The sequence below is a fragment of the Dermacentor albipictus genome, chromosome 3 (genome assembly GCF_038994185.2).
Source record: "Dermacentor albipictus isolate Rhodes 1998 colony chromosome 3, USDA_Dalb.pri_finalv2, whole genome shotgun sequence".
In the NCBI taxonomy this organism is placed as follows: domain Eukaryota; kingdom Metazoa; phylum Arthropoda; class Arachnida; order Ixodida; family Ixodidae; genus Dermacentor; species Dermacentor albipictus.
In genome coordinates this window covers 9,175,287-9,188,489 of record NC_091823.1, presented here as the reverse complement: position 1 = coordinate 9,188,489, position 13,203 = coordinate 9,175,287, and the positions used below count along the sequence as shown (strand labels likewise).

The following is a 13,203-nucleotide window of genomic DNA, read 5'->3' as shown; positions in this document are numbered from 1 at the left end:
TACTCAAGAAGTCACGAAGATCATCAAAGAAAAATATACATATAATGGTCATAGAAGTATTACAAATCAATCGCGTACATCAGCCGGAGCTCATTGAGAGAGGAAGAGAACAGATTGAAACCAACCGAATTGTAATAGTTTAGGAGTGTGGGTAATGTATATCTCAGACACTGTTTCCCATAGTTTGACCGTGGTGTCGGTACTGCCCAGTCTTCGAAGTGTCTTGTGCTATATAGTGGTGGTCTAGTTTGTAATTGGGCGAGTTTATGTAGATTAAAAATATTCTTATAGACTTCTGCCTTATAGACACGACTTAATCGATATTTGTACAATAATTATCTAATTAGGACGAATGAAAGAACAATGAGTTGAGTATCTCCAAGCTACGGCAAACAACATTACCTTGGTTCTGTCCATCTACGTGGCATTCGCATATTTTAAAACTCTGGCTAAAGTTATCGCCTCTGGACTTTATACGCGTAACATCATGCCGACGGCGACGGCAATCAGCCTGAACTCTCCATATAAGTTCTATCGCAATAAAGAGAACTGAGGAGCCGTTCCACCCTGTGAAGTTGATTGACCAGCGAAGCTGCTATGGTGGCATAAATCATATTGGTGTAAAGTTTTCTTGGTATGCAACTATACATATGATGTATGTATATGTAATTTATGCGAAATACAAAGAAATATCAGGCACGCACTACGTCATGCTCTACGTCATACGTACACAGAGCTACTTCCGAAGGGCTTTTACGACGCCGCTCTAAAGACGCAAACGTTGTAGACGCAGCTTCGACGCGCGCAACGATATGCGTTGACAGGGGCACAGTCCAAAGGAGTTCACGAAAAAATGCACGTTTGTTTGTCATTTGAGATTGAGCATACTTTCTAGTTAATTAGCTGACTAGAGTTTTATTCTAGCGTACAAACATGGGGCTGCCCGTTTCCCTCCCGCAGAAGCCCATGTAGTGGCAGCAGACGGGAATTTCACAATATTTACAACTTCACTGTGAACTACGCAATTACGAAAAGTAAATGAAACTTGACGTAACGTTACAGTCGTCCTAGCGGCTAATTGTGATATAATTTGTTTCGGGATAGTTTCGATAAAGGAAGAGTTACAGCCCAGCCGCTTTCTGCAACCATAATCCCTCCGTAGATGCCCATGTATTGGCAGCAGACGGGAATTCTGTAACGCTTACAACTTCGCTGTGAACTAACTAACTATTACAAGTAAATGAAACTCGCTGTAATGATACAGTCGTCTTAGCGGCCAATTTCAGTACGATATTTTCCAAGATATTTACATCAGATTGAGAGCTACAGAGCAGTCGCGAGAAAGTTGGCTTTGTCGCAAGGCTTGTGTGTGCACTCGTGTTTCGACTCTTTGTGCGTTCACACAGTGCTTCGCTGTATACACGGGCTCCAACTCGTTGGATCTGCTGCAAATTTTTTTGGCCACAATTTCCAGCGCACTCTCTCTATTTCGCTTTAAGACAGGAGGGAATGCTGTTTATCACAACGTGTTTTGACCAGAGTTTCGCACAGTTGCTAGAGGGAACTGTGGCGCTAGTGTCTACGAGATTTGCAAGCAGGGCGGTTGAACCAGCACGGGAATAATGGGTAGTACATGGATTTGCCCAAACCTCCTCTTCTCGCTTGTAATGGCTTCGTGAGTTTGCAATGTGATCATTTTAAGGAAAGTACTGAGTTATAAATTATTAAATCAACATTATTACATTAGTCTGACAGCAGGATACGAGCACAAGACCTCTAGAACAGAAGCCCGATATTGCAACTATTATGCCACGGACGCATGGACAAGCGGAACCACGGCAATTAGCAGGAATTATGCTTGTTTCCAGAGTATTACTACCTTCTGCATTTAAGAAGTATCAATTGCTTTGAAATTTAGGCCAATTTAGGCCCACATAATGCGTATACACGAAATCACAACAACGTCTGAAGCCAAGCACGAAGAACAGATAAATCTATGTACTTCCATCATTCTCATGGTGGTTTAACAATTGCAGCGCCAGAATTTCCTCTAGTAACTGTAGGAAACTGTCTAGTTTCGAAAGGATGCGTCTATTACAGCATATGCACCGCATTATCCCGTTTTTCACAATGACAGGAGAAAGCAAGCTTACAGGAAACGTTTTCAGTATGTCATCTGCTACCCATTATCATGAAGCAAGAGTCTCCACGTTCAGCAAAGATATACGGACATGCTTGCCCTCAATGACAAGCGTAGAGACACGAGATGTCGTAATTGAGGATTTATCTCGCTCGATTTCATTCCTTCCTTATCGTCCAACGCCGGCGATGCACCGCTATAGCCTATGAAGAAGAGCAAAAATTGAAAGAATTGCAGTAGAATCTCTCCATTGTCGTGATCGCGAAAGCTCGTGCATCGTGTAAGTTATATCGCTGCCGTGAATCGAGAAAGGCTTTGATTGATCAGATGCCGTATTCTCAAAACGGTTCATCTTCCGTTGTGTCATTCAGGCGTGAGCAATTCGTCCTGCACATGTCTGCGTAATATCGCAGTCCGCAATCTCAAGTATTGCGCTAAATATCGGTGTGCAGGCGATGGGATAACTACTTATCGTGTATAACGCATTTCCGGGGGAGTACGTGGTGGGGGCGGCTTTGCGGCATACGCGCACGCGGTATTTTAAGTCATGCGACAATGTGAGCAGCATATCTGTGCAATGATAATAATCCACTGTCAAGCTTGTGGTGGTGAAACAATGGCGGGCTTTGTTGCAATCGCAGAGCGAACGCGACGAAGTGCACAAGAGAGAAACACAAAGCGCCAATGTCCAGATTGGCGAACAGAATCGCTGTTTGCCGAAAACAGTGAGCTATTTTACTTTAAAATTGGACATTGTTGCAGAAGCCTATAAGCTGCCTTCCGGTAGGCAACATTGCCCTTTAGGCACATAGATGTCGCAGAAGCTAGCTCGACGTATTTACCAGCTGTTACCCATCCTCTCCGAACTTCCTTTCTGGGTAATATCTTGTTCAACCATACAGCAGTTTATCGTTGAGGAGATTACCGCACGTTGAAATCAATCAATCAATCAATCAATCAATCAATCAATCAATCAATCAATCAATCAATCAATCAATCAATCAATCAATCAATCAATCAATCAATCAATCAGTTCGGACCAGTTGGTGCACGCACCTTGGCGTCCTCCTCCATTTGGTCGAGCATGCGAGTCACGACGTTTTGATACTTTTCCCAAAAGTTGAAGCCATGCGCTTCCAGGCCGGGCGTCCGTTCCAGCCACCGCTGTGGCCCGACAGCGTCAATGCGGAACCAGGAACGAACGAAAAAAAAAAAACATACTGTTCAGTTAGCTCTTCTGAGTTTCGTTGTGCTTTCTATGTATTAAGTTGACCATCCGTGTTAATGTTTATATGCTTGTTCACATGTCTGTATATTGATTACTGCGCAGTATTGCCAACATTAGTGTACGAACTGAGTTATATTTTTTGTATATCTAATCTACTTCTTATGTTATCGGTACGCTTGTTCACATGTGCACACTTTTATTACTGCATGCTCCTTTTCTTGTCATTACCTTACTTGTGTGTAGGTCACCCTGCCATTTCTTTCGAAACTTTGAGAACCCCTGCTGTAATATGTTTCTACTATGCAAAATCTCTCAATGTATCATGACTTTCGCAGTGTAATAGCAGAGTCTTAAAATATTTCCTTGGTAACATACAGTTACCACGTTCATTTAGTTGAAGGGCTATAACGGAATATTGTATTGGCACAGTAAAGTAAAATATAGCCGGCGCGTGGATGCAGAAAAGAAAGCGCATGCACCTCTACGAGTTGCAGTAACGTGAGCTCCTTCTCGGACTCCTGTATCTTGCGGATGGCGGAGGGATCTTCGAACACCTTCTGGTAGTGCTGCTTGCCGTAGTTGACTCGCAGCTCCTGCGGTTGAGATAAGCGCACGTTCTCAAAGTGGCACTAATTGAAAATTTTACCTCGAGCTATATCGAAGAATAGGGTTCTGAAAAAAAAGTAATTATGGGGTTTTACGTGCCAAAACCACTTTCTGATTTTGAGGCACGCAGTAGTGGAGTACTCCGGAAATGTTGACCACCTGGGGTTCTTTAACGTGCACCTAAATCTAAGTACGCGGGTGTTTTCGAATTTCGCCCCCATCGAAATGCAGCAGCGGCGTCACCTCCGGTGGCAACTTCCTACGCAACAACGCCATATATTGGCACACAAAAAACGATGGTCGACTTCTAGACGAATAATATATCGATATAACTCGACTTAATAGTTTCCTTTAGTGTCCCCTTAAACTGTTCCGCAAACCACAGAGAAAAAAAAAATTATGCAGATCCTATGCACTGTGGGAATCGATGTAAGCGAAGCTTTCTGTGCTGGTTGCTTTGATTGACGATAATTAGCGGTGATATTGACGACGAAAGTTTAATTTTTTCAACGTTTAGTCTAACACAAGAGTGGTGAGTTGACGTTAAATGTTACCTTGCTTGCACAACATCTGTTTGTCTGCTGGTACACAGAACACAGAGGGAGAGGTGTTTGCTTGAGGCATTGAGAAGAAGAAGACGACGAATCTGCTGCTAGCCTGTCTGAGTAGCTCTGCCTACATTTATCGTTATTTTCTGGTAATATTACTGGTCAGAACGGTTCAAGACGTCTGTCGACTCGAAAAGGTACCTTCCGTATCGGAGACCGACGGGTGCTGCCCCACCCGCCGCCTCACAAGGTGCTAGAAGGAACCAAGCTGGCACCGACGAGCACCCCGCCATGACCTCCCAAGAGCTGACACCGGGTCAGAAACGTCAGCTGGTTTGTACAAGCCAGCCTGACTGCAAGCGACAAGACACTGGTGAATCTGAAGACGAGTCAACTATCATCGACGACGACAACGTGGCAAACCCTTCGGACCTGGACATGGACGAGGGTGGTTTCCGAATTGTGCGCCATCGTAAAGACAGGGCGGAGGGCATTCCAGTGTTAATCACTGCAGCATCCGAAAGAGATGATTTAAGGCAAGTAAACCCTATTGTCCTGTATTCTGAGCTTGAAAGGATTCTCGGTGGAGCACCAGTGAAGAGCCACTTCACAGCACAGGGTGCATTGCTCTTAGATGTAGAGACAGAAGGACAAGCCAACCTCCTTCTAGAGACCAAGAAAATCGGCGGCATAGTCATATCTGCCCGTGTCCCACACAGTTACATGAAAAATACGTGCATTGTTAGAGGAGTCCCTAAATGGTACTCGGATGAAGAGCTACTCACCTACCTGAGACCTCAGGGCGTGTTCCATGCAAGAAGAATCATCCGTCGGGTCCAAACCTCGTCATGTGAGTGGGAGTCAAGACGCACTAACACGGTGGTTCTCACATTTGCTCCAAATTCTGAACGCCCGGAGAAGATCAACCTTGGTTTCACAAGACACGAGCTTGTCGACTACGTGGAGACACCACCTCGCTGTTTTAAGTGTCAGCGCTTCGGACATATCGCTAAGTACTGTCGTGGGGAACAGAGGTGCAAGCGCTGTGGGGGACCTCATGACTTTAAGACGTGTGCTAGTAAAGACAACTTTGTGTGTGCAAATTGCGGCGGTGATCATCCTGCTAGCTACGGTCGATGCCCTGCGCGGACAGCTGCTCAGCGAAGAAATAAGTTGTTTGTTCTGGGTCCAAAGAGTGCAAGCGCACCATCGAACACGAAGAAGACATCCAGAGCGCCACAACTGCCTGGTTTGGAAACAGAATACGCATCCCACTTCCCGCGTCTCACACCGATAAATGAAGTTACTGAGCCAACGCAAACGGTCTCAGCGGCTGAGAAACCTGTTCGACAAGAGCCCGAACAACGCACCTATGCGGCTGCAGTAAACCGACCTCAAGTACCACTTGGCAACAGTCAGCAGGAAAACTGCCAGCATGTGATACGCGCTTTGTTCACGGCACTACGTTCCCACGTTGCGAAGATGCCTGCTAGTTCGACGAAGGATATGCTGGAAGCAGTGCTGGCTCTTGAGTCAGTAATACTCTGCTCTACTTCCACATACACTCAGTAGCATAATGGCAATGTCTCGCCCACTTGGTCCATTCCGTCGTCCAAAAGTGCCCTTAATAACCCAGGCGGCACGTCAGGTTGGGCCAACGTTGGAAACATATTGGCACTTCTTGGCCCAATGACGGCCTAAGATTAACAGCGTGGTTCCAATATTGGCAGTGCCATTCTGATTCCTGGCCCAATTATGGCCCAAGGTTAACAGCGTGGCGCCAATATTGGCTGTGCCATTCTGATAGAGATCCAGTGTTGGCCCAGTTTACACTGTCAGTAAACAATATTGGCTGTGCCATTCTGATAGAGATCCAATGTTGGCCCAGTTTACACAGTCAGTAAACAATATTGGCTGTGCCATTCTGATAGAGATCCAATGTTGGCCCAGTTTACACAGTCAATAAACAATATTGGCACTGCCGTTCAACAAGGCGGGAATTATTGGACCGACTTTCGTATGGATTTGCCAATATTGGTTACTAGTTGGCTTTCTTTGGAGGACATTGGCCCGTAATAAGCCAATTTTCGCCTTGTCGGCTTTTAGTGCTCTACGACTTGCTGAGATTGAACAACGTGTTTTGAAAACTAACGCACTGATCACAGACACACTGTGCAGGAACCAGGAATATGTTCTCCCATGTCAACTCCATGAATGGTACACCGCCATTATTGCACTTCTAATTTACCGAAATGCGTCCCCTAAAGAGATAAGCCATTGTACCACGTAGCAAGCAGGGGAAGTCGCATAAATTTAGCCGCTGCTTTATTGATCGTGAATAAGAACTTGAGCTTTCCATAAGAAGCAACGGTATTGAGAATTTGCCTGCGCATTGTATATTTTGCATGTACGCTCGTGGGCTTTAGTGGGTCAGGATTCTGAGGAGAATCGAGAATTATAGTGCCTCAGAGCTGATGGAACCATTTTATATTGCATCGAGATGGAGCGCATATGTATACTATTTGTTTGTTTAGCATGCATGGCATGTTGCGGCGACATAATCATCATGCTCCTGTTATAATATATTTGTTTGTTCGTGCATGTGCAGTAAGCTCCTTGTATGAATGCCCCTGACAGAAAAAAAAAAATTAATTGCATGTTTTGGCATTTGCGTGTCAACAACCTCTTGTCTTTGCCTTTAGTAGGCACGACGCATTCCGGATTTCTTTTTTCGTCCTAGCTTTCCGTCCTTCAGCCGCCCCTTGCTGGCCCCCACACACCCAGGTGAGCCTGGTCAATGCTATGAGTCAAGCGTTCAGACAGCCATAAGCTGCTGTGTCGAATTGGGTCCTCTCGGAAGCATGGGGGAAAGCGGCGGGGTCACTATTGTCCTCCTTGTCGCCCTCCCTCGCCGTCCCCCCAAAATGCGGTCGGGCTAGGTTCAGCGGGGGAAAGTGGCGTTTACGCCGTATTCTTTGTTCACCCTTTCCTTTCGCTCTTTCCTTCTATGCGTCGCTAGCCAACACCTTCCTGCCGGACTGCTCATCCGCTGCCATGGCGACCCTTTAACCCTCTACTCTCCTATCTCCTTTGCTCCCACTATCCCCCCCCCCCCCACCCCCGTTGACGCTGAGCCGTGCTCCCGCAAGGGCTGCAGAAAACAGCGTCAACCTTTCCTTACCCCTTCAAGAACCACTTCTCTCTCACTGGGTGCAACACGGCCTGAGTGCTTGCCGTCTTGTCCGTTCTTGCCAGCGCACTCCTCTCGTGAAAAATGCTCTGCTTGCGCTCGTCATTCCTACTGAGAAGCCTACATGTTGAAATACGCAGCAATGTGGCCACGAATTTTTCTGAGTGTTATAATTAATATAGACGAAACAACAATTAGAAAAAAGTCGGCGCCCGTGGCCACCGTCTTCGATGTGGAATGAACTCGGATACAAAGAAGCATGGATCTTACAATGGTGAGTGCTTTTGTTTTGAGCATGTTATAAGTTTTATAAGGAGCAATATCACCCAAGCTATATCACCCAAGCAATATCACGCGTTATATATATTACTGAAACAGGCCTGGCTAATGTAGAGTGTCTGTAATTAAATATCTCTTTTTATTTGCAGCCTTTGAATAGTGCCTGGAGTAGAACCACGTGTAAATCTCTGTGAATTTCACCCAAATTCCAGGACTGTGATTTTATCAAGCCACGCGCGCGGCCTGATCCTGCTAGTGATACCGAGGAACCACGCTTCTTCTCACTGTTATAGGTCAAGCATCATTTCCAGCTGACAGTATTTCTTTCTTTTCGTATAATAAATGCCTCTTTTACTAGTGGTTCCTGACGGAACTTCTCGGTTTCCACATTAAAAATTTCGCACGAAGGCCGCATTGTGTCTACACAGTCTGAAACTAGGCTTTTTGTGCTGCAGCAGGTTTTGCTGCGATTATTTAATTATATAGTGCTACGCTGACTAGGTGTGGGCTGTAAAGAAACGGACGGATCCTGCGCATTTTATGTCTGTTTTAAATATTACGTTACACCTTGTACAAGGTATGCCATATATGCCGAAATATTAAGAAGTGTTACGTGACAAATCTCTTGCAAGAAAGTTTCTTGATTCACCCCTTCGAACTCTCTGCTCAGACTTGTAATATTGTTTCAGTATGGCGATTTTTCAAATGAAAACGCTCCCACATACATTTTTCATACCAACATCTCTGATAATGTTTCTTTCTCTTTTACAGTGCAAGCATTTCCTCCAACTAATGGTGAAGTCGCTATGGGATATGGTAGCAATATCAACGAAGCCACCATGCTATCGTGGTCCTCGGGGGCCTGATAAGCCCGCTGTCATCCAAGCACTGACAAACCTGCCTACCGACGTCAGCTCCCTGCCCTGAAGCCCCTGGCCAGCCCACCGTCCTCGGCACCTTGCCCAATTCCTATCATGAGGGCAGTGCCTGTAAATAAACTGTTTGAAGATAACCGAGCGTCACCCATCTAGGTCCACGGAAAATGCCTGTTTGTGTAAATTTATTCGCAAATAAACTGTCATAAATGTCAATTTCAGTATTCTTTTATTATTATTTGCAAGCATATATGGCTTCTGCTTCTTGACATCTTTTTGTCGAGCTTTCCTAGCTACTATTGAGGAAGACGGTAAGGGGACAATTGCTACAAAAAATGCCGCTAGCAAAACGTTTGCGGTAAGAATGTGTGCGTGCTCTAAAGCCAGCATAGCTAGAATATTCGTCATGCAAAGGGCATTGGCTCAAAGCTGTCATTAATAATGGCAAGGATATGGCTCAACACTGGTTCTACGCTGGCAGCACGATGGCTGCTGCATTGGCATAACATTGGTCCAATCTTGGCTTTAACGCTGGTCCTACGATGGCTGCTGCATTGGCATAACATTGGTCCAATCTTGGCTTTAACGCTGGTCCTACGCTGGCAGCACAATGGCTGCTGCATTGGCATAACATTGGTCCAATCTTGGCTTTAACGCTGGGCCAGCATTGGATTGGGTTGCACTTTGCCAATATGCCAACATTGGTCCAACATTGGTACCGATTTCTGCCAGCATTGGGCCATGGTTGGACCAATGCTGGTGTGCTGCCTGGGAATGCAATGGAACTGCGCCGGTATTCTACAGCGTCTTTCTGAACTCAGCCTTTTCCTTCGAGACATACCTATACCAATTCTAGCACTCTCGGAGGCCGGTCTCCCAAATGGAAGGACGATCCCAGGGTACATCAGTCATGGCAATCCGAGTATACCATCATTTGCGAATGGAAGTGCGATGATATACATCAGGCGAGAAATACCTCACGTCACCTTACCAGTGCAAGACCTTTGTTCTACCTTCTTGGAAGTCGCCGCTGTGCAAGTGTGCCTAGGAAAACGACAACTCAGTGTGGTGTCGGTGTACATAAGTCCGCGCAAGAAGGTCTCCATGGAGGCGTTCATAAAGGACCTTTGCATTCGTTGCCCCTCTCCTATAATAATCTGTGGCGACTTTAACGCACATCATTCGCTTTGGGGAGATAAGACTGCAGATTCCCGAGGCAAGGAACTTGTCACAGCCGCGGATGCTGCTGACTTATGTATCGCGAACGATGGCAAACCGACTTTCTTCAGGCCACCAGATTCCTGGAGTGCCATAGACCTCGTTATCCATTCTCCAGACCTTGTCGTATCATCAACAACGGCCCCAGACAGGATCGGCAGTGACCACTTTCCGATCTTCACGAACATCACCGGATTTCACACTGCTGGACGACAATTCTGTGCTGTGACCCACTGGGACACATACAGAGAAGCATTGGACGAATCCCCTGGTGAGCTGTTCGCCGATATGCTGCGGAGCAAAAGAGTGGCTACCTCAATGTTGAAACTGCCAGATCATTTCCCTACTCCTGATTTGAAACTAAAGAACCTCTGCGCAGCGCGTAGGAGAGCGGAGCGGAAACTAATGAGAAAAACGGGCAATCCATCTGCGAAAACTGAATTCAACAGGATAAACGCTGTCATCCGTCGTCACACAAAAAGGTTAAGACGAGTTCAATGGGCTGCTTTCTGTGAGAGTTTATCGGCGTTTACTCCCATGACAAGGATATGGGGAGTAATGAATAGCCTATCCGGAAAGATTCGCTTGCCCAGGCCATTCGAAGCACTGGCTTTAAAGCAAGGAAAAGATTTGCAAACCCTTGCAGAAGATTTTGCAGACGTCTACACATCTGGCAGATCAGCAGGAGTATCGAACCCTCTATTGTCTGAAGCATCGCATACCATGGATACGCCGTTCACCTTTCGCGAGTTGGATTTGGCGCTTAGCAAATTAAGAAGACGCTGTGCTATGGGTCCCGATTCGATCAGCAATCAGATGCTGACAAATCTGCCATATGAGCGAAAACAAGCACTTCTCGACATATTTAATCACGTCTGGAGCACAGGAGAGATCCCAGAAGCATGGAAGACAGCATGGGTGGTGCCAGTGCTCAAGTCGGGAAAGGATCCTGCAAACCTCACCTCATACCGGCCAGTATCGCTAACATCATGCGCATCAAAGTTGATGGAAAGACTAATATGTACGAGGTTAACATGGTATCTCGAGCAAGGAAATAGACTGCCATCATGTATGATTGGATTTCGTCCACGGTTGAGTGCCCAGGACAGTGTCTTGGATCTACTGAGCCACATCGAGCACCATCGCGCAGACGGCCTTTCCACACTCGCCATCTTTATGGACGTTGCCAAGGCATACGACTGTGTGCTTCATACAGGCATCTTCAACGGACTCCGAGCCATGGGAGTCTCGGGAAATGCTCTTCGATTCGTCCATGAATTTCTCAGGGATCGATGTGTCCAAGTTAAGCTCGGAAGTATACTGAGTGACAAGCGACGAATTTCCCTCGGCGTCCCACAAGGAAGTGTCCTATCCCCCTTGCTTTTTAACGTTGCCATGGCCAGCCTTCCAAATGCCCTGAAAGTAGGTCGGACGGCAGTTAAAATGTCCATCTACGCAGATGACATCTGCATTTGGATCTCGGGGTACCAGCACAAACGTTTGGCCCGAATAGCCCAGGCCGCAATCTCCACTATCGATCGCCACTTATCGACGCTTGGCCTATCTTTATCAGCAGAAAAATCGGCCTTCATGCTTTTCCCGGGAGTGAGCCGCAAGTCTACACGTCTGACGCTGAATATTAGAGGGCATTCAATTCTTCGTGCAACTCATGTTCGATTCCTGGGCGTCACCATCGACAACAAGCTGCTATGGCGTGGTGCGGTCGAAAGTGTTGTGGCTGCATCAGTGCAAAGAATCAACGCACTTCGTCGATTGGCAGGTATACGTTGGGGTAACAATCCTATATCCATGCTTAAACTGAACGCTGCACTGATAACAAGCCGCATTCTCTATCAGCTCCCTCTGATATCACCGTCATCGAGTCAATTCGAGCGCTTGGAGGCAATGCACAGAAAGGGACTTCGCTTGGCGATGGGAGTTCCAACGGCGGCTTCAAACAAGAAAGTCACTAATGAGGCAGAGTCTCTTCCACTCCGCCTCTTGGCATCTCAGGCCTTGCTGACGCAGCTCTTAAAGGGAAGCTGAAACACTTCTCGAAAAAAATGAGTTCTCTGCGGCATTCTACAACTTTGAGTCCCCTGAACACGAATATCTCGTTCAAAAAGGGCGGAAACAAGCGCAAGCGGCTGTTTTTTCATGAAAACGCGCACCAGCGCCTCAGGGTATCGCGCGAACGCCGCTGTTGCCCGTGATTGGTCGGAGCCGCTGTGACGTCAGTGGCGGCAGTCGCCGGTCGGCGCCGCCGTTTGAGAGCGTAGCACGCTGTGCTGTTCTGGCTGCATAGCCGAGTTGTAAGCATTATGGAACGTTCTCGCTCTCTCGGACAGCTTGTATTTTCGCCGTACATGTTCGAACCGACAGCCGATACGGAAAACGATGGCGGCAACGACGATGTTGAGTGTGCCAAAAGCGAGAGCCATGTGTACACCTTCTCGCGCGCTGGAAATCTTAGCTGTTACGTATGCTTTTTTTTTTCATGTAGCTGCACGTTCCAATGACGGGAGAAAAAATGCGCTAAAGTGTCACTGGGAACTTGCTGCTGGAAGAATGCCGAAGCACTAACTTCTCATTAGATTGTAAACACGGGTACAATTCCGCGATGTCAAGCACCTTGCCGCTGCTTGTCTGAAGTCCCGTGGTTTTCTGAGCGTTGATACACGATCGCGAACATAAGTGCCGCGTTTCAAAGCGCGCACATGCAGTGCTGCGAGGTACAGTCATGGAAGTTGCTTATCATACACATCCAGATCGAGATGGTCAGGGAGATTATATGTGCAATATTCAGAATATGGTTCGACGACTTTGCGATTGTGGCTCGATCAAGAATCGGTATGCGCGCTCCATGCTAGTGTTGACATAAAGATATTAGGCAGTTTTAGCACCGCCGTGTGGTAAACATGATAACTGCAACCGTACGTCGAATGTCACTAGGCAAGCCTATACTCCAATTTATACCTCAGGTGCAACGCTGTGGAAGCTACGCACGAAGTCCGGTTGCCAAAATTTATTACTGCGCGCGTTTCCGTCTATGGTTCGCAGCGTGCCAGCGGCATTTGCTCGCGCGAGCATGCACGTGAAGCTGCCGCGACGGGCTGCAA

The 13,203-nt window shown here is 46.8% G+C and overlaps 1 protein-coding gene across 8 annotated transcripts in view; it reads right to left on the bottom strand.

Annotated features, from left to right (window-relative positions):
• The window catches only part of v (Tryptophan 2,3-dioxygenase vermilion), a 165,014-nt gene that overhangs the window by 18,843 nt on the left and 132,968 nt on the right, over nt 1–13,203 (bottom strand). For all 8 annotated transcript variants that reach the window (XM_070535054.1, XM_070535051.1, XM_070535055.1 and 5 more), the window contains 2 exons: nt 3,848–3,961; nt 3,197–3,304 (listed from right to left, as the gene is read on the bottom strand). In XM_070535054.1, coding sequence (XP_070391155.1) covers nt 3,197–3,304; nt 3,848–3,961 — 222 coding nt within the window. The remainder of the gene's footprint in view (nt 1–3,196; nt 3,305–3,847; nt 3,962–13,203) is intronic.